The sequence below is a fragment of the Pseudochaenichthys georgianus genome, chromosome 5 (assembly GCF_902827115.2).
Source record: "Pseudochaenichthys georgianus chromosome 5, fPseGeo1.2, whole genome shotgun sequence".
Lineage (NCBI taxonomy): Eukaryota > Metazoa > Chordata > Actinopteri > Perciformes > Channichthyidae > Pseudochaenichthys > Pseudochaenichthys georgianus.
Window position 1 is genome coordinate 63,557 of NC_047507.1, and position 22,303 is coordinate 85,859.

Here is a 22,303-nt window from a genome sequence, read left to right on the forward strand (position 1 = left end):
TTAGCTTGAAATAAGGTCTGTGGTTGAGACGCATTTAAGAGACGGATCACCTTTTGTTCAGTCGGATAATCTCCACATGTCTACCCTACTTTTATAATTTTCTAAAAAAATCTAATTGATAGATTTATGATTAGAAAATGATCAAAGTAGGAGTTTACTTCCCGGTTTTAGGACGCGTCACTGTGCCACTCTATTGACTTAAGAAAGCGTGGAAATAATGGATTATGCCACTGTTTGCTTTATCGTCAGGAGTTTTGACCGTGTAAAAAAACGTGTTAATTTATATTATACTGTTGGATTATTATTATATTTTGTCATTAATGAGTTTAAAAGCTTTGAAACAGATCACACAATCGAAATACTTTAATTTATTATTAACAGAAATATATTCACATATTGAGACATTACTAACTCAAGAGCAGGGTGTAAACATTAAAATCCTTTGAAGGATATGTAAGCTAACGGAGATTTTAAACGTGTCAACAAGAGTTTTTCATGACAGTGAGACACAAACTGATGAATAAAAGTGAATCCAGACGTCATCCTCCCTTCTCTTCTTCCTTCTCGAGCCTCTGAGCGAGATCCAGGTGACCTTTGACCTCCCGTCTGACCCCAAGGTCACCCACGGCCGTCTGAACCAGCTGCAGCTGGCTCTCTCTCAGGGCCCGCCTCAGTTTGGCCCTCCGGTTCTGGAACCAGATCTGAGAGACAAAAGGAAAGTTAACGAGGTGCAGGATTCAAGGTTCAAGGCTTTACTGTCATTAGCACAACATCTTAAGTCACAGGCTCCTCCAACAGCAACATGAATATATACAGGAGATAGAACAGATACAACTGATCAAATAGTGCAAGAGAAAATACAAATAGTGCAAGAAGAGTCTTTATACAAGTAAATGGAATATGATGTATTAGATAAATAATTTGTAAGTTGCAAACAGATGAATGTTATGGATGATAGTCTTATGGCCTGTGGGATGAAGCTGTCTCTGAGTCTGGTGGCTTTTGTCCTGATGCTGCGGCAGGAGGACCACTAGTGTCCCACTGCGGAGCTCCATGCTGGGGCCCGCTTCCACCGTGGGGCCTATGGTGGAAAACCACTATTTCTAAACTGTGTTAAGGTGGAAAATCGTGTATTTTTACTTTGCTTTCTCATCATAAATAACGTTGGGAAACTGTATTAACTGACTTTGCACAGTGTGTGTTTAGATTTATACTTTATATAAATAAATAAAAGGTGTCACCTGTATTCTGTCTTCTTCCAGCTCCAGTCTGACTGCCAGCTGCTCCCTCAGCTGGATACCTGGATAGGAGTTCACCTGAAACACTGTCTCCAGCACATTCACCTGCGCACGCACACACGCACACGCACACACACACACACACACACACACACACACACACACACACACACACACACACACACACACACACACACACACACACACACACACACACACACAGATTAACAAATATGTCCTTAACTAGCCTAGCAGACCTAAATGCACTAAAACCTATAGTGTTACCTGGCAGTTGGTGAAGGCGGTGCGCGGTCTGCGTCCGATGTACCAGCTGCACGTCGGCCTCATCTGCTGAGGATGATGAGGATGAGGAGGATATATTTGTTTAGAGGAAATTGTGTGTCCTACGTTCTCCTTCTCTGCTCCAATCTCTGGGGAAATAAAAAATGGGAAATTACACATTAAAAACCTTTGACAAACAATCAATACATTCTCACAACAACAAAGTGAATGGAGGCACCAGTGCTTTCACATGAGGCTTTCCTGCCATCCTTTTTCGCACATGTGTTAATACTTAGTTAAAAATCAGTTAATTAATGAATAGATCATATTTTACAGGTCAGTATTAATGGTAAATATTGAAGATGTGTGATTTTATTTGATCTTTTTATTTCTTTAAGTTCTTAAATTATATTTAAAACATTATAACTTCTTTTTTTAAGCTTTAATTGGAAATGTTACTTTACTTCCAAATATTACTACAGTACTTTAGTCAATCTACTTAGTTACTTCACACCTCTGCCCATTTGACAAGGAACAAATCAACTTAATTGCACCTTAATATTGTAAATTACTTATCCAAGCAAAGGGAATTAAGGGTACATTCTATATTTCTATAACAAATGTTAAACACTACAGCAAGAGGCTCACAATGCATATCAGACTGATGGCTGGGAATAAAACTTGCAAGCAATGGTTTAAAATAAAACCTTTCCCCCTCACCTGCCCAGGGTCGGTGAAGTTTCCAGAAGTTTTCAGGTGTTTCCAGCTCCAGAATCTTCTCGATAAAGAACGCCGGCCTTTCAGTTTTCACACAAGACGCCATAGTTATTAATCTACCAAAACTCCTGCAGCCAAACACAGAAAAGTAGCTCCATAAACCGACTCTCCTTCACCAGGGATGATAAGGTCTGAGGTCTGAAAGCAGCTGAGTGAGGGTCTGCAGTCTGAATGCTTCTGAAGCAGCAGGAACACAAACTGCTGCTTTAAATGACAGCGGAGGATTTACACCGGCCATTAATTAGAATTAATTACAGGCTTTCCATGAGAATGAGATTCCCTATGGTTCCTTACAACCACTAATCTGTGTGTGAGTGTGTGCTCTTCAAACTTTACATAATACACCACTGTATGCATTGTGTTGTATAAGTGGTATGTATGGTAGAAGCACTTTTTACTTTACTTCTAATGTTCAAATACATTCTACCTTTAACTTCTTCACTTAAGATATATATTTTAGCTTATTTTTTAATTTATCTTTTATTTTAATCCTTTCAAAGTTGAAACTGAATTAGAATACCTTTATTGATTGATTGATTGATTGATTGATTGATTGATTGATTGATTGAAAAGTTTATTAACAGCTTGTATATTGGGTACAGTACAGTACAGCTCAAAAAATACAATTGTTAAGGGTCCCCCATTTCCAATTCATCATATCATTTAAGACATATAAGACATATTTGACATACAGATGGCTTATTTACAATTTTCATTTTAGATTTCGTTCTAATACATCCTAACCGGACATTTAAGACATACCAAGTCTACAGATATACAGTTAGTAACATAGTCTAAAATGCGAGTATATACATAGATGGGGGGGGAAGCTGTCCATTGGACGACAGGTTGAGATTTGTACCATTACCGGGGCCAGTTTTGCAATGCTCTGATTCGTCCCACTGGGGGAAATGTACAATTGTAACAGCAAATAAAGATCCACATATAGCTTAATATCTCTCGAGAAGCATCAAAATATTAAAAATAAAACTAGAAATTACACAATTTACAAAACACACATCCAGTACCAATACCAGTTTGGCATCCAGGTAAAAGTATTACAGCTGGTCGAATAAGTGCACAGCTATTTATGGTACATAATCATATATATCTTGCACATTGCACAACAGGAGTGTTACATAGTGAGGTATCTACAATAGATACCTCCAATACCATGCATGTTAGGCTTCACAGGTTTCCATTTGTTTGTTTGTTTATTTAGGATCCCCAATAGCTTTTGCTCTTGACAAAAGCTACTCTTCCTCTGGCTTTGATTAGTTTGGTAGCTTGGTTTAGAAACGGTGAAATAAAGCTTCTGAGTATTTCCTGAGGTCTGAATTTTCTACAGTCAAAAAGGTGTGATTTGACACTAAGATAACTCATGCAGGGCAAGTGAAAGTGCATTTATTTAAATTAAATTGTCACAAAACCCAATTTTCCTCCGAGATACAAAAAACAAATCTGATTCTAAAATTCGCAACTCTGCAAAAAGGAAGTCTTTGCAAACTTCACAGGAGACAACAACAACATTGTGTTTACAGCATGTGTGTTTATTTAAATCTCAGTGTTCCCAGTCTGATTAGGATGAGGAGCCTTTCACAAAAAACACAAAGCATAATTCCTCCCTTTTCTTCTGAATTACCAAAGTAGAAAATCAGTTTCCCTAAAACATGCCTCCATGCTTCTGCTGCAGCTCTGTGAGTTCAATCTAATGATAATAATAATGGCAGTGATGATAATGACAGCAATAATAATGATCCACTAATACTATTATCCTAATCTGTGTGTGTTGTGATGCAGATGCAGCTCGTAGCGTCTGAAAGCAGGAGAAGCAGCAGGGGGGGGGGACCTTTCAGGAGAAGATTAGCTTCTGATGAAGGCCTGAAGCACACTTGTTTATTTATCCCTCAGAAAGAGCTTTTCTATGGGGGAATTACGCAGAGAGACAACCTCCGAACAAACAGTGTGTCCTCCTACTACTCACCAGCATTTCCAGTTGTCTCTTTAGAGGACTTCAAACCTGGCAACTTGTGACAACAATTCATGTTCATTCAACGTTATATTCACAAGAAAATAGGCGGATGGCTTTTATTGATGCTCTAAATCAGGGGCACTCAAATACAAATCTTAAAGGTCCAAAGAAAAATTTCAATAAGACAAAGGTCCGTTTATTACGGTCATTCAAACTTTTAAACAATTGCAACAAGATTCTTAACACGAGGTTGCAAAAACAAAATAATCTGTATGCAGCTGTTTTCATGTTATTGTGTCTGTGCTTGACCCCTCAGAGTCGCAGTGTAAGTGTGAGGAATTGCAGTATCTCCTTCTCCTTTCTTCTGTTTGTTTGTCTATCTGTTTGTCTGTCTTCCTGGCTGGGCGTGGTTGACCTACTTTCCGTTTTCCGCCAACTCACCTCCGCTCCTGTTTCTCATCATCACTGATTACCACCACTCACCTGCTGCTGCTTAAAACTCCGGTTCGATCATCAGACTTCGCCAGTTCTTCGTATACTCACAGTGAAACTCCATATTCCATTCCGTCCTGCCTGCCACGTCCAGCCCAACCTCCGTCTCAGCCCTGCTCCACGTTCTTCCCACTCTGTTGAGAGTTTACGTTGTCTCCTGCCTGTTTTTTGAGGACGTAAATAAATCCAGACACTTCACCTAAGTCTCCGTCCCAAGTGTTCTTGCATAGCGGGTTCAAGTTTTGAGTCTCTTTACGAGGAGCGTAACAGTAAGAGCTGCACAGTTATGAATAAAGGCAGCTGCACCCTCTTTCATTCAGCATTCCCATTAGTGCTTTATAAATGTCTTGCCCTTTGTGTGTCCACTGAGGTTCGTCAGGCCCAACACATCTTCAACAAACTCCCCCTTTGCCTCATCATAACAACTCACAAACACCAGCAACTGGGATTACGTACTGTAACCCAACTTCTATGAGTATAGGCGCAGCCCTCTAAGGCTATCGCTATAGAGAACCGCCGTGACGCGTCCTAAAACCGGGAAGTAAACTCCTTCCGGTTCCTTCGTCAAAAACGCAATGCAATTTCTCCGTAGGGTTTTGGAAAATAGCTGGAAAGAAGGTCTGTGGTTGAAACACATTTAAGAGACGGATCACGTTTTGTTCAGCCGGATAATCTCCACATGTCTACTTTTATAATTTTCAAATCATAAATCTAGTCGCCAGAAACAAAATGCTAACGTTATGCTATAAAGGAACTACAGCAGGGTCGCTGCTTCAACGTCACGCCAACTCAAGATCCATATTCAAACACACAGATTCTAAATGGTACGAGTTGAAGCGTTTGTTTGAACAGTCTGCAGGAGGCAGGGACTTGCTTTCAAGCAGAACAGGGCAAACTAACTCAGAGGAGTGTTCACGTGTTCGGCGTAATGACGTACAACGTCCTGGACAACTTCTGTAGTTCTATTCAGCCACTTGGTGACAACCATCGTTTTTCAGACACGTAAACTCTTAAAAAATCACCAGCGGGGTCACTGCTGATGGATTTAATGTCGTAGAACAAAACGTGATCCGTCTCTTCGATTTGTGTCAACCACAGACCTTATTTGGAGCTATTTTCCAAAACCCTATGGAGAAATTGCATTGCTTTTTATCGAAAGAACCGGAAGTGGTAAAAATGCTAACTTACTTCTGGGTTTTAGGACGCGTCACTGCGGTTCTCTATAGGCTACATGCACAGTCACTTCCTCATTCTACTCAGAGCGGCCGATTCATTTCCTGTTGATGAAAAATGACGACCTTCTACACCCGCTGCCTACAAGAGCTTCCGAAATTAAAAATGTCGGATGTTCATCGGATTTGCCGGACGACTAAAGCCCCAGCCAGCAAACTCGATAAAGGCTTCAAATTATATGGTGCGTCATAAATACACAACTATGATGGTAAGAAGGTAACAGGTACTAACCAGCTAGCTTATGCTCCGGGTTATGCTAACGTTAGCTGTCAAAAGCTAGGTAACGCCAGAGCCCTATAGTATAACTACTATTATTATTATTATTATTATACTATTACTATAGTAGACTACTATAGGGCTCTGGGTAACGCTATGTACTGTTTCTGGTGTTAATTCTTTAAAACATTAGCCATTTTGCTAACAAATACTATCGTTTAATAGCCTTATAGCCTAGCCAAGGTTGTCTTGTTGTTAGCCACACTGCATAATGGTATCGGCTTTTGTAAAGCAATGTTGCCATAGATGTTTTGACGTGAGTATAGATCTAACGCTGTTGCTCTGTTTTTTTTCATTCAGTGTCCAATAAAGACAGGCTGACAGGGCAGCCCTTAGCAAAAAAATCTATAAAATCCTATAGAATCCTATAGAATCTTGTAGAAATCTATAGCATGTTATAGAACATAGTCGTATTTGTAAGCCATGCTAAAGTATTCTATAGAATACTATAGAAATCTCTAGATCATTCTGTAGAATACTATAAATGTGTACTTTTCTATAAACTTCTATAATTAAAACTATAACAATCTAAAGAATTCTATAGGACAGAACCGACTCATGACATATCTGTAGAAATCTATAGAAATCTATAGAAATGTGTAGAAATCTATAGCATTCAAAGAAAACATGCATGACATTTTCTCTCTGATGCAACCTATACTAAATTCTATAGAATTCTATAGAATTCTATAAAACTCGTCTTTAAATTGGAATAGAGAAAATCATAGTAATCTACATCATTTTGTGGAACTGAGCTGCTTTGCAAAAGCTGTATGGGTCCCTTTGAAATCTTTACAACTGTATACTGGATTATGTGCCCAATTAAATTATGTAACCTATACATAACCATATACAACCATACAACATATTGGAATGGAACTCTAAACTGAATGAATGTCACTGTCCTTGTAATCTGATGTCAATGCTCCAGAATTGCTGTGACTGCATCTGTATGTATACATTGATCACTTTTGTTATGTAACTAATTATCTGTTACAACTGGAGATTAAAGCTAAGTGACATATAACAATATCTATTGTTAGTATGAGTCTGTTATAAACAACTCATTGGAGTCTGCAGTACTCTACTCTGTTTTGCAGTCTATTATATACTGTAAAAAAAGATCGTAATTTTACAGGAAATAACTGTAAATGTTTATAGTAAGTATCATGTTTTTTTAAATAACTTGCAAAATCCTGTAAAATGGCAGATATTAACTATAAATTAACAACCCAAAACATTATTTTCAGTATTTTGACAATAACCACAAATAACGTTTATTTCCTTTTTTTTACAGTAAATTTACTATATAATATTTACAGTATTTTTGCACTTTCAGAAAATAAATGCAGATGTACGTCAAATAAAAAGTATTATCTGTAATTAAATATGTAACTCGTAATATAAAAGTGTATTACTATTATAAGACTTTAAGATTTTCTTTGTAATTTTAAGGTAATCATAAAACTGTAAAAAAAGCGTCAACTAAAAAAAACGTAAAATGTAATTAAAACCTTTTTACATACATAATTTTCTCAATATTCGATTGAATCCACCACAAACACAAAATATCCAATGTTGAAACAAAAGTAAATAAATATGTTCTTATTAAATTCCTAACTTACTATATTGTAAACATCTACAGTTTACAATATCATTAAAACAAATTAAAATGATAGAAAGTGGAGACATTTCTGCAGGGAGGATCAAGGTTTAAAACACACACTGTTATTTACTCAACAAGTCACAGTTATCCTTGTTTTATTTATGTTGCTGTTTTTTTTTTTTCTCCCATTGGTCAATACACAGTAATAAGCCTTAGTTTTACAGTATAATGTATGGTTTTCGGATTCTGGCCGACAGCCAGAGCTACGGCAATTGAAATAGAATTCAGCCAAAACACGGCAGACAAGTCAGGCATGTTTGGAATGAGTCCACAACACTCCTGATTGGTTAATATAAACGTAATCGAAGAAACCTGCCAATGAGAACTGTCCGCGCCTGTCGTTCACATTTGAAACATCCACGTCAGTTTGAGTGGGTCTCCTCCTGCAAGCTACAGCTGTCTGTCTGTATGTCTGCTGCAGGATTGTATGGATTTATATCGGGATCGTTTTACACGTTAAATATGAGCATCGGGACGTCAACAAAGAACAGAAGACTTGAGATCTGGTGAGTCCTGCAACTGTAATGGAGTTAAATATGTATTTAGATAATCCTTAGTTTGTGAATGTTTTATTTTTTATTTAAGGTTACATTTCTTCTTCTAGTTAGCTGAGTTTCTTCCCGTTAAGTTGGTATTCATCATTAATAGGTTGTTAAATGTTAAGAAGCCCTGACATGCTGTTTCTTGCAAGATGTTGCGCCCGGAAAACCTGGCTTAACAGGTGGCTGCTAACGTTAGTTTACAGTTTATTGCAGTGCTGCCCCCCCACCCTCTCGTCTCCAACACGGGAGAATTACACATAAACATGCAGCGGGGTGTCACAATGTTGTCGCCAAGTTTAATGTAACGTTTCACAGCTTTCTTATAGCGGAATCTAGTTTGTTAATGTTCAGTAACAGCTAGCATAGCATAAACAGCTAACCGCTAACGTTTGGCTAACTTGCTAGTTAGCTCTGCTCTATATATTACAAGCTAACATGACTAGCTAATGTCACACTGTATGAACTAAAATACTTTTTGGATTACTACATCATACATGCTTGGTCCAAATCACTGCTAAAATTAATTATTTTTGAAAATGTATAGTAAAGAAACACTCAGCCATGCATGAAATAAAATAGCAAAAATAATACGGGTAATGTTTGACCCATGTTGTGCCTTAGAAGTGTAGTGATACAAACATTATTTTTATTCAAAAAGTAAGAAAGGGAAAAAATACAAATTGGTGTTGATCCAAAACAGGTTAATTGAGGAATACCTGGAATCCTGAATGGTTAAAGTAATTTATTGCAAAGATATTTACAATTAAAACTAATTCGGGTCACTTTTGACACATGTTGGTTGTATGTTGTGTAAGAAAGGGTTAACATGACGGCTGTGATGTTCACTCTTTTGACAGAGCACCAGTGGACAGCGAGGACTATGGAAGAGAAGATGTGATGGCTTTGTGTGGAAAGCTGCTGACGCCAGCCTGTGTCCCTCATCAGTCTCTCCAGGCAGCACCCAGCTATTCTTCCATCTTGGAGATGAAAAGACTTTGATATGTCAGTAATAACTAACTTGTGTCTAACATAGTATTGAATGTGGTTTAGTAAAGTATTTAAAAATACCCCACATTGTACATGTACAGGACAATCAGACCTTGTTCAACAAAGATCATAAGACAATTGTTTTGTCTTTGAGGTACAGCCACAGCAGAGAGTCTGAGTTTGAAGAAAGCACTAACATTTTATTTAGTGTTGTTTAATCAATCAATATTTACTGGTCTTGAATTTCCTCACTGGATTACAAAATGCTTGAATCTTATTGTACAGGGACATTATGCAGATTTAATCACCTGAAGATGAAAATATAGATTCATCGATATGTACCATTTTAAGGAAATAGACTGTTATGCAGCTTTCACACCAGCGCTTTTCAGTTTCTAGCTCCGAGCGGGAGCTTTTCTGGTTCAGCTCCGGTTTCCCTTTTCAGCTCCCGCTCTGTGCACACCGCCCACTGGCGCTCCAGAGCTGCCCCTGCTGCGTCATGACGTCACCGTTTACATCGCTGATTTGCTCCCCAACGGCAGCCATTACGGCGCTCACAACAACAACAACTGCGTCGGGTCGATGATCGTGTTGCTTTTAATCACATGAAGCCAGAATAAATTGAATAACGACTTCTCCAACCTTATACTTTTCTCCAGAGTGCCGTGGTTCATTGTTTATTAATGTGTTTCTGCAGCATTTACCAACCGCTGCAGTGCTGGCTGCTCTTCCACTGAGTTTATTCTCCCGTTAGCTCCCGGTTAGCTCACACTGCAGCGGCCGCTCTAAAGTATTCACTGTCCGACTCACACAAGCAGCTGATGCATATCCCCAGTTCCCCTTCGCCTAAGTGAATGTGTGTCAGTCTGAATTGACGCTGTTTGGTATAGTGTTAATTTCGTCAGCTATTTTTTTATTTAGTTTTAGTCTTAGTCCTGTGTTAAATTTCCTTTTTAGTTTTAGTCATATTTAGTCACCTTCATCCTGTTTTTATTTAGTCAAGTTTTAGTCGACTAAAAGTCTGAGCATTTTAGTCTTATTTTAGTCGACTAAAACAGTAAACATTTTAGTCAAGATTTAGTCGACTAAAAGTCTGATTATTTTAGTCTTATTTTAGTCAAAGAAAACGAATTATTTTAGTCTACTTTTTGTCAATGAAAACTGTTGAGTCTTTTTTAGTCATCAGATTATATAGAACATTTCAGTCAAACTAGTCTAGCCAAAACCAATAATTTGTCATTTTAGTATATAAATAAATAAGATTATCTTGTCCTTATTTGATGAAAAACAGGTTGAATGATTAAGAAGCTTTGCAGAGAGTATCTGGTCAGGTTTGTGGTGTTTGTACCAGCTGTGTTTTGGCCACATTGCTTCCCTTCTGATAAAACAATGCATTCGCTTTTTTTCTCCGCCTCATTGTAGCGAAAATGGGCCCAAATATCACATAGTTTCTTTCTCCCAAGCAGTGGTGGCTTTAGACTTTTTCGTTGTCAGTAATTTTGACGGACAGGATTGTAACATTTCCGTCATAATCCATTATTATCCGTCGAGTGCACAATTTATCACTCACTCGCGCTGACGGGGGGGTATTCGGTTAACGCGACCACTGCTCCTAAGCCCTGTTGTTGCCATTTTATTTTCTGTTAAATAAGGTTAGTTAGACCATGAGTTAGACAATGAGTTAGTCTTCGTGACAGTTCATATTGTGCCGCTGCCCGGTGTAATTCAAATGTACCGCCGCGCGCAGCACAGAAACAGCTGCTGCTCTGCCGGAGCACCGGAAATGGAACTGCTGGGAGAAAAACTGACTATCAGAGATTTAACGTTATCTTTGATAATATTTCGTCTCCTCATTTTTCGTCAACGAAAATAAAGAGAGATTTTGTCATAGTTTTTATTTAGTAAACTACATTTTCGTCTCGTCACTTTTCGTCAACGATATTGCATGATGATTTCGTTACAGTTATTGTTTACTGCCGTCGGTGCCGTCTCGTCATCGTCTCGTTTTCGTCATGGAGAAAAAGGTCGTTGACGAACATATTTCGTCATAGTTTTAGTCAACGAAATTAACACTAGTTTGGTATCACAACACTGTTATGAAAGTTTCTCTGGTATAAAACGGGTGATGTTGGCATAGCAACCGAAGCTAAACTGACTACTTGCATCCGATAGCTGCAATAATACAAAACAACACGTCTGCCTCTCTCCACAATGATCGATAACAGTGAACGGATGGTCAAAGTAAGGCACAAATAAACAGAATCACACGAAGCCTGGTTAGTGCTGCCTGACTTTATAAAGTGTGTTTATAGGCACTACTGCTTGTAGGCAGGCATAACAGTCGACCCATGTTCAGGGGAGGTGGGTTTAGTTTCCTGCACGCCTCGACGTAAGAGAGACGTAAGCGACGTCGCCTCTTAGCTCCAAAGCTCTTGCCTCTGGACCGACAATTTTTTGGAGCTGGAAATGAAGCGGATTCCGGAGCTAAGAGCCGGCGCCGCTGCGGTGTGAACAGGAAAACCCGGCGCTTTTCAGGCTCTAGCTCCGAGCCGGAGCTGAAAAGGCGCTGGTGTGAAAGGGGCATTAGTGGTATTGACCGAAGCTCCACAGCTGTAGCTAGGCGCTGCTAATGAAAACTCAAGTGCTCAATTTGTTGGTTTTTCTTTATTATTAAGAATTGAGCAAGCATATCTTCCTCTTCGAAATCCCAGTTGTACTTCGCTAACACGTAGTGCCTGGGAGGGTGTGTTTGATTGTTCCCACCCTTACCTCACTTATGGACTAGGTCATGTTAGACAAGCAATCCAGTGGTTAGTTTTAGGGTCACCTCCATTGTTTTATTTTTTATTTATTCACTTTAAGAGAAAGGGATTTCAGAAACAAGTCTCACAAGTTTGTCTCGAGGTAAAATTAACAAAAGCTAACTGTTGTTAGACTATGTTCCCCCCTTCTAAACTTATAAAATAATCAATGCCCTGATAATAACATCCATCATTATGGTTTACTAATAGTTATCACTTCACTTCCTCCTCCAGCACCTGGACACAGCAGGAACCTATGCCAGGATCCTGTTTGGGGACTTCAGCTCTGCCTTCAACACAACCCTCTGGCTGGAGGCTGCGCACCATCAGGACCAGAACCTCTCTCCCTCAGGACCAGAACCTCTCTCCATCAGGACCAACACCTCTCTCCATCAGGACCAGAACCTCTCTCCATAAGGACCAAAACCTCTCTCCATCAGGACCAGAACCTCTCTCCATCAGGACCAGAACCTCTCTCCATCAGGACCAGAACCTCTCTTCATCAGGACCAGAACCTCTCCATCAGGACCAGAACACCTCTCTCCATCAGGACCAGAACCTCTCTCCATCAGGACCAACACCTCTCTCATCAGGACCAGAACCTCTCTCCATAAGGACCAGAACCTCTCTCCATCAGGACCAAAACCTCTCTCCATCAGGACCAGAACCTCTCTCCATCAGGACCAGAACCTCTCTTCATCAGGACCAGAACCTCTCTCCATCAGGACCAGAACACCTCTCTCCATCAGGACCAGAACCTCTCTCCATCAGGACCAAAACCTCTCCATCAGGACCAAAACCTCTCTCCATCAGGACCAGAACCTCTCGGCACCTCAACAAGGCCCACCCCCCCCCCCCCCCACTGACACTTTACCTCAGCCACAACGCAGACTCTGCATGGAGATCACAGGATGGTAAATAATGCAATGTTTAAATATTGCTTACTGCCAATATTTTATATTCTATAATTTATTGCATTCTATTTCTTAATATAGTTCGCTATCTGTGTAGTTTTTACATTTTTTTATTTGTATGTACGACACCTCCTCATACGTGTGAACATACCTGGCAATAAACCCGTTTCTAATTCTGATCTTTTTGTCCTCTAGGTTGCACTGCCACGTCTACAGTAGCACAGAATGGACAGAGGAAACATGATTGGGCCTCAAGTTTTTTGCAGCCAATATACATTATCCTACAAACTTGGGATAGGAGGGTGAGTGAACAAGCTATCCATTGGTTGGAACCTACATCCCCATTGTTAGACGTACTAAATCCTGCACACTGCTCCTTCACATTGACAATGTGAACATATGTCGCCATTTTGCCATTTCTGTTATTTTCAGTTGAATGTTTCAAAGTAATCTTAAAAAATTCAACTTACTTTTTGTTTCTACTGTTTATAAGTATGATGTTTAAATATGAAATGCTGTATTCATTAGTTGTACTATAATTCTACAAATAATTTTAAGTTTTCAGAGTAATTGTTTCCTACAGAACATTTTGTGATGTCATTTTGTTGAACCTGTTTGATTGGAATATGTTAGAAAAAAGCTGTAAAATAACAGTATTCTAGCTCTTTAGGTTCTGTATTTATTTTAGTGTTTGATCATACAAATCTAATAAAAGAAAATGTAAAAAACTGTTTTTCTCATCAGAACTTTATTTAAGGTATTTTAATGTAACATTTTAAGACAATGGATTTTGAAAAGAGAGGAAAGTTTCCTCTAAAATATTTAAGGACAATTTCTGTATACTAATTGCTTTTGCACTTTATTTCAGTTAAAGTATTTTTACTTTAATTTTATGGTTTTTGTTTGGCAGCCTGCTGCCAGTCATTTGACCGTTTTTTCCGGTTTTTTTGCCCATAGAAGTTTTAGTGCTGTACTTTTATTAAACGTTATTGACTGTAAAAAGAGCAGATACATCTGTAAAACCTGTAAAATATTTAAGGACAATTCCCGTAAATTAATGTTATAAATTCTGCAGAACCATTTTATAGAAAACAATAGCAATGTTCTATCGATTATTATGCAGAATCTATAGTAAAATCCATAGGTACATTCTATAGAATATTTGCCAATATTCTGCAGTATATTCTACAGAAATTCTATAGAAACATCAATAGATTCTATGGAATATAGGTCACAAATTCTATGGTATTCTCCAGAACAGTTCTATAGAAAGCATCCATGGGGTTTTCTATAGGACTATTTTCTACAAAAAAACCATCTACAGTGTATATTTTCTATACTATAGTATTCTATAGATTATTTCCCAGAATCTATAGTAAAACACGTAGGCAATTTCTATAGTATATCCGCAAAAATCCTGTAGTATTCTACAGACATTTTGTATAGAATGTGTCCATAGATTTTTCTATAGATTATTTCCCAGAATCTATAGTAAAACACGTAGGCAATTTCTATAGTATATCCGCAAAAATCCTGTAGTATTCTACAGACATTTTCTATAGAATTTGTCCATAGATTTTTCTATAGATTATTTCCCAGAATCTATAGTAAAACACGTAGGCAATTTCTATAGTATATCCGCAAAAATCCTGTAGTATTCTACAGAAATGTTCTATAGAATTTGTCCATAGATTTTTCTATAGTATTCTATAGATTTTTTTGCTAAGGGAGGTCAGCTCGAGAGCCTTGTGCTACAGGTCAACGAGGAAGAGCGAGACAGCACACCGTTTGAGTGTAGGCAGGCAACATTGCCACTGTGTTCCCCCCTGTTTATTGAGTTTCAGTTAAACATTAGTTTACCTTAAGGGAATCTCAACAGTGTCCTACTTGTCCTACAGTGTCCTACTGCTTTATCACAGCTGATTGGTCAGATATTATTACATTGATTATGGATGTGTAAGTATGGGGGTTCAAATATATAGTCAAAACTGCTTTAATACAATTTTCAAGGCATCTTAGTTTCCAAAGAAAGTTCATTGTGGTATTGTAGGGTAAGAGGGTAACACCAAGCATTCAGGAATACATGCTTCTTCTCGGATAATGGGTCAGTAAAAATAACCAATAATTCTACTCATAACCTCCTGGCTCATTTGCCACAAGTGAGGTTACTAGTCACTAGTATTTCTTCTCTCTTTTTTAGATAACGCTTCGTGATTCATCACCAGTGGTGCTCACGCACAACCAGCGCTCCTGTGTTGCAGGAACTGTTTAGTGCAATCACACGGTAGCATTGCTGTTCCAAACAGCACATTACACTGAACTGAACATGTCAGTTGTGCCACCTGTGCATAGCTGTACTGAATCGGAACAGCAATGGCACAAGCCGCGAACAATGGTAATTTCAATGAGGTTCAAATACTTGTAATCTTTCACAGAGTTTCTGTTTTAAAGTGACTCAACGAACAGTACTTGTCTTTTCCTTAAGGGTGTGAAGCCAGGGCCATCAACTCCATGGTGTTCACCAAGCCGTACCTGATAGGATGGTGCAGACTGGAGTGAGGTCATTTTAGCTGGAAAATTGTGTTTCCTGTGTTTTTTAAATTCATAATTCTGGTGCTGTATTCCTAACCTTTGTCACATTAATGTGCTATATTGTCTTTGCCATTCTTTGTAGGAGTGGATTCTACAGAGGCATGGTGGGGCCATTACCAGATCCCTGCCTGTTCAGAGCTACAGAGGCATGGTGGGGCCATTACCAGATCCCTGCCTGTTCAGAGTTACAGAGGCATGGTGGGGCCATCACCAGATCCCTGCCTGTTCAGAGTTACAGAGGCATGGTGGGGCCATCACCAGACCCCTGCCTGTTCAGAGTTACGGAGGCTCAGCATTCAGCATTGAAGACAGACCGCTTGTGACCACAATGAACATGAGACCTGACAAGCCCCTTGTGGAAAGTGCCTTCGGGATGGTGCAGGAGGGCAGTGTTCTGTCCTATCAGATGCCTGCTTTGACGTCTCGGTACACCACACTTCACACTGACACACCACCAACACCGCACTTGCCCATAGAGGGGTATGTGATCTTGCCATGTGATTTACCGCTGGTGTGCTCAGAAGAGGAGCAACTGCATATTAACAGCTTATCTGTTGATTTAGAAATGTCTCACAAAATTGAGGAGGCTACCCGTGAGCAAAGCTCTAGCTCAGAGTGGCATCTGCTCCGCAAACCCAGGGTTACTGCCTCTAGGTTTAGAGAGATTTGTCACGTCAGAGGTGAGAGCTCTGCTAACTCTCTTGCAGAGCGAATACTCAAAGGTACAAGGCAGACTGCAGAAATGAGGAGAGGTGCAGAGATGGAGCCCACAGTAGCAGCTGAATACAGTAGACTGGCAAACGTGAACTACTCCCCTTGTGGCCTTGTCATTCACCCCTCTACGCCCTGGCTTGGTGCCTCCCCTGATGGAGTTGTTTTTGACCCAACAGAATATCCCCAATTTGGCCTTGTTGAATTCAAATGTCCCAATGTCCCAAATTATGTCGACTGCAAATATGTGCTCCCCTAAGCTCAAGAAAAGCCATGCCTATTACTGGCAAGTACAGGGTCAACTTCTTGTGTCTGAGATGCAGTGGTGTGACTTTGTAGTGTGGGCACAGGAGGACTACCTGGTGCAAAGAATATACACAGATCCAGAAGTGCAAAGAGCAATCAGAGAAAAAGTAGACTTTTTTTTTGTACACATACATGCCGAAGTACCTGTCATTAAAAAAGTAGTGGGCACTGCAGCCATTGATAACTCTGTGAGCAGTTAGCTGCTAGACCCTGGCTCAGCCGCCATTGTTTTTAGGAGGCAATCCCTCAATCATGTGTTTTGAATAGGGTTGGGTATCGTTTGAATTTCCACGATTCCGATTCCGATTCTACTTTTCGATTCCGGTTCTTAACGGTTCTCGATTCCGGTTCTTTGAGGGGCAGGGTAAAAAAAATGATACATGCTTCTTCCACCAAAAAAAATTACATTTATTCGAGAAACTTTTACACAGGTTAGTTTACAGTAATATTCACATTAATCAGTCTGTTTATATTCACTGCTATGTAACTGCAACCTGAGAACCACTGAAGCTACAACAGTGCAACAGTCCAACTTTTAAAGAACAGTTCTTGTTGAGAAAAACCAGCATATCTGCCTCTCAGGCATACCGGGAAGAAAGGTTTGAACATTTTGAAGTAAAATGCTTCAATCTGGTACACTTTAAGCAGAATTACTAGAGACTAGATCTAGGGGGTACAACTCTAAACACCCATATGAAAAAGATCGGTTCACATTTGAATAATTAAATAAGTATGTGAACATAACCAGTAACCTACCATAGCCAATAACAAATACATGTAACGTATTTTATTTTTGTTGTTCATTCATATCTTATTTTACTATTTTATTTATGCATATTTTTTGTATCTCTCCAGTTTAAAACGATATGTCTGGTTTACTGTCCTATAGTATACATTGGAATGATTTCAAACCTGTTTTATCCCAATAATTATAAAGGAGAGCCTTGGAAATATGTGTTTACGTAAATTGTGATCAAAACGTTTGAGACCCACTGAGATAACTTAGACTAAAGTGAACTATCTCAACCCTCAGAGTCCTTTACCTCCTTTAGTCTGACTGGAGAGGACTCTCTTCCACATCATTGTAGAAACATCTTCTTCTTCCGTTAGAGCAGCTAGCACCAGATGCTAATAACAACAGCGCCCTCCCTTTCTCCCTCGCTCACTCGCACGTTGGCTGTGAGCTGCGGTTGCCAGATAAGCCAACATCCCCCATTTTCATCACTTGCAGCGCCCATCGTACAGGGGAAATGAAAATTGTAACCGGGATGAAAAGGGTATTACATTTACTTAATTATGAATGTTGTTACATCAAGGCCAACAATTAGGATGAGCACCAACGGTCAAAACAAATTGTTTTCCTCCCAGAGCTGCCAGCGCAGCGCCTCCACAGATCTGGCGCCCTAGGCGAACATCTATAATGCCAGTGCGATGGGCCGGCCCTGGTCTCAGGTTACACTGTAGAAAGTGTAGGTACAACGCTACATCTCCCGCCCCGCTGCAGGCATATAGTAGGCTACGGAGAGCGGCGAGAAACATTTCCTCAGGCATCGAAAAGCGGAACCGAAATTCACATTTCTAAATGATGCCGTTGGAATCGAAATGTTGGAACCGGTTCCGGTTCGGAACCGGTTCTCGGTACCCAACCCTAGTTTTGAATGACAACAAAATGTGATTTTAATATTTTGTTTTTGATATATATTGTTTATATTGTTTGTTTGTTCACATTTCATATATGTAAATAAATATACAATTGTATTTAAAAAGACAATAAAGTGAAGTGATTTTTTTGTAATGAATAGTAAATCATTGCATTTGTAAGAAATCATCAACGCATTGTAATTTGCTATTTACCATTTATTCAAACAAAACACTAGCGTGTGTCAGGCAACACGGTGTGCTCGCCCAGCTTACTCACAGCTACCTGCACAGGTGTCATCATCTTGTCTTATTTCACCCATTTCTTGACCAGTGCTTTGTTCTGATAGTTTGACAGCATACATGCTACTGCAAACAGCTGGGTGATGTTGTAGGCATGGGACAGGAGGATGACGCCATCAAAAAGTTTGTTCTCTTTTATCCTCCTGATGACACGCTTCACATGAACCCTCAGTCTGGCAATGGCCTGTGTCTCCCTCACCTGATAGGCTGGCATTTGCTTCTGCTTCGACAGAAAAGGTGGGCAGTACACTTTGCATTTGCAGCAATCGCTGATCAGGAAGCCCTTATCTACCATCACTGCCATGTTTTCAGTCAACAACGCAGCTATTCCAGACTGTTTGAAAATCTCCTTGTCGCTGACAGAACCACCGTACAGACTGGAAACACATGTCACTGCGCCATGTGGGGCTATGCCAACCAGGGCTTTCATGGTGCAGTGAGATTTGTATGTAGAATACATTTCACTTTGGAGGAGGAGTGAGGATGGTGTTTGACACCTCAGCTCTGTGCAATCCAGGATCACCTGTGTGTCTGGGAAATATTTGAATGCCTCTGGGAGGTGGGCTTGAACTTCTGCAGGTGTAAGCCAGATGCACTGTGACCCCAATAAAGTTGTAAGAAAACTTGTCCATGTTGCAATGATGCGGCTCACAGTGGACTGGTGTATGTTGAAGTGGTTTGCAAGGTCCCTTTCTTTCAAACCCACCGACAGGAAGCAGAGAAAAAGGAAGAACTCGTCAATTGGCTGAAGCAGCTGTCTCTGGAAGATAAAAACAAAAAAAGGGTACTATATTAATGTCATGAGTGTAGCACACCATGGGAAAAACATTAAGTTGCTTTAGTTCTCTGATGTATTCAAAAAGGATTGAGTACTTTAGCCTTTTAGCCTACACGAAAGCAATGAAATGTGAGAGAAACATTTTCCCTTCAGTTTGTGTTTAGAGTGTGTGTTAAAAGAAATGTAGCCTACCGTTGATGGACGTGCGTGTGTAACCACTTCTTCATTCCTCTTGGCAGCTGATATCGCTCTTGTGACACGAACCATTTTATAAATGGAAGGCTCAATCAAAAACCAGAAGGCCATCAGGTGGTTATAGCTCGGGAATCTGTACACAAAAGACACATGTCAGTCATTAATGACTCGTTAACTGACACACATGGGCTAATGCTTTCCTCTTGTTTGCTATAATACATTACAATTCAAATAGACTGATTAAGAAGGCACTTGGTGCAGGTATAGTAATATACAGCAGTAACATGTAACCCATCTCAAAAACTTGGATAGAATTTAGCCAAAGCATTACCTGGTATAGAATCGGATGTTGTCGTCGGAGCCAGCAAACCGCTGTAAGCAAAACTCTCGCTGGACTCTTAACTCCTGCAGTTGCTTCTGCAGATCCTCCACTGTTTTGGAGTTGTCTTCTGTAGCTTGAGAGGACATGTCCAGTGAAGCTGGTTCAGGGGCTGAGCAGTAATCATGGTCACGGACATCGATGTGCTCTTCCTGCTCCTCCCGAGAGACTGGTTCAGTGGGCCGCTCCCTTCTCTCCCAAACACTAGCCCGCGGTGTTTGAGCAGTGAAGTGATTCCACTCAAACAGAGTTGGTACAGCACCTTTCACAAGCCTCCTACGGCCATCAAGGGTTTTTGGCTCTATTAGTTGATCCGTAGCGAAGTGACGACTGCAGACCTTGGAGTGAGAGGAGATTGTGAAGTTATCGCGTCGTATTTTAACCAGCCACTGTCTTCGCAGCTCGAGTTCGGTCGGAAAGCCATGGAAACTTAGGACCCCGTTAAATTTAGCTGACGCCGTACAAAGTGGGACACAGCAGTGCTCGGAGTAGTTCTTTACTTGTCTTTGCAAATGCTCCGTTTTGAAAATCTTCCGTCGACTCATATTTAAACCATAGATTTAAACAGTAAAACATTTGTGGACGCTCAGCTACGCAGACCGGAAGCAAACCGGAAGCTCCCAAGCAGTATTACGGCTAAGGCGGAAGTACGTCTCAGACCCTAGTGCATGTAGCCTATTGGGTAATCCCACTGCACATGTGCAGCACCGACAGACTTAATCCAATTGTTTTCCTCCACTAAGAGATAGCTATGATCAGCGCCATATAGATATAATCTATCTATATGGCGCTGGCTAAGATAAGATAACTTTAACAAGATGCCTGTGTGCTTAGTACCAGGTTGTTATCATACCAGCAATGGGTCTTGCTCGTTCTTTCGCTTCCCGTCTGATGAAAGGAACAGAAGTGGCTGGATCAAGTTAGCTGCCTAGCTAGTAGCTAGCACGTTAGTTAGCATTACAGTCTTAGCCTTGTCATTTTTATTAGCCTTAATATGAAGTAACATTAAGTAACCCAAAAATGTTAAACAGTAAGAGTAATAGTCATATTTCGTGAACCTTTTGAAGAGTACTGTCACCGGTGTGATCATTATATAATACACAATTTAAGCCCGGGGGATAAATGCTAACGCTAGCATCGCCGATCGCCGATCTTTTCTACTTCATGCTATCTGCACAAATGGTTGACATTAAACATTAAAAAGACCAGGCAGTTCAGGGAGAATCAAAGGCAGGCAGGCAGGCAGCTTTGCATGACATTCTTCAGGACGTGTTTCCTTGTGGTGATAGTGAGGGTAGCCAATCGTTTTGTTGACAAGACAGTAGTGACGGCCATCTTGGTGACGTGTGTTGCTCTGCGAGACCAGAGATGTAGTTCATTCAGCGTTTCACACAAACAAATGTGTTTTTTTTTTTTTGACTTGCAAAATTATCTTTTAAATTGACAAACATCATATGTGTAATTTGTGGCACAATTCAAACGGGATCGAAACATAATCTTTCTCTCTCCATTGACTTCAATACATAATTTTTTCGAAATAAGGTCCCATGGAGGTCCACCGGAAGGGGAGGGGCTTTGCCACTCTATACTCATAGAAGCTGGGTTACAGTACGTAACCCCAGTGCTATATCGTATAAGGCTTCGCCCTTTAAGGCTGTCGCTATTGGGTTAAGGGCGAAGCAGGAAGTAGTCCACGCCCCACTGGTCCGTCCGTTACCAGAAGTACAAAAACACACCTACTCAATTAATAACCCATGTCCATTTCACCATGCGTAATGGAGCATCACATTCCCAGGGAATATAGCAGCCTGTCCTCCTACAACAAACTACCAAATAGGTCGATTGTTTAAGCAGCTTAGATTACGACCCATAGCCACGTTTTAAAGTGTAGCACCTCTAGTGGTCGTGTAAGAAACAACATGCTCCCATTTATTCACAAATAACCCTCTCTGGAAAATCCTAAATTGTGCAATAGTTTGGCCATTAAAATGCTTTTTGATTAGATTTCTAGCGAGAAGTGTATATTGTACTTTTAGAATCCACATCCAGTGGATGTGTAGGATCTATAGTTTGATAGATATTTACGAAGATGATCTGAGGTCTCGCCAGGAGAACGTGTATATGCGGCAGCTTCCATGTAAAGTTAGCGTGGGTGAAAACAGTTTTTCCGGTCTCGAAGTTTTCATAATAAAACCGGATATATTCCCCTCACTGTCAAATG

The 22,303-nt window shown here is 40.0% G+C and overlaps 2 protein-coding genes and 1 long non-coding RNA gene across 3 annotated transcripts; 1 reads left to right on the top strand and 2 right to left on the bottom strand.

Moving 5' to 3' along the window:
• Positions 1 to 539: 539 nt before the first annotated feature.
• LOC117447280 (homeobox expressed in ES cells 1-like) lies at positions 540 to 4,893 on the bottom strand. The gene is made up of 5 exons (XM_034083973.2): positions 4,813 to 4,893; positions 2,241 to 2,365; positions 1,524 to 1,669; positions 1,242 to 1,343; positions 540 to 701 (listed from the first exon to the last, which is right to left on the bottom strand). The coding sequence occupies exons 1-5, from the start codon at positions 4,830 to 4,832 to the stop codon at positions 540 to 542; spliced, it is 555 nt and encodes a 184-aa protein (XP_033939864.2). The 5' UTR covers positions 4,833 to 4,893.
• Positions 4,894 to 8,362: 3,469 nt separating this feature from the next.
• On the top strand, positions 8,363 to 12,555 carry LOC139433835 (uncharacterized). Its single transcript, XR_011643237.1, has 3 exons — positions 8,363 to 8,442; positions 9,336 to 9,480; positions 12,501 to 12,555. It is a non-coding gene; the product is annotated as an uncharacterized lncRNA (long non-coding RNA).
• A 6,182-nt stretch (positions 12,556 to 18,737) lies between these two features.
• On the bottom strand, positions 18,738 to 20,728 carry LOC117447286 (uncharacterized). Its single transcript, XM_034083979.2, has 3 exons — positions 20,035 to 20,728; positions 19,701 to 19,836; positions 18,738 to 19,490 (listed from the first exon to the last, which is right to left on the bottom strand). Exons 1-3 carry the CDS (start codon positions 20,625 to 20,627, stop codon positions 18,738 to 18,740), a joined length of 1,482 nt encoding a protein of 493 aa, XP_033939870.1. The 5' UTR covers positions 20,628 to 20,728.
• Positions 20,729 to 22,303: the final 1,575 nt, after the last annotated feature.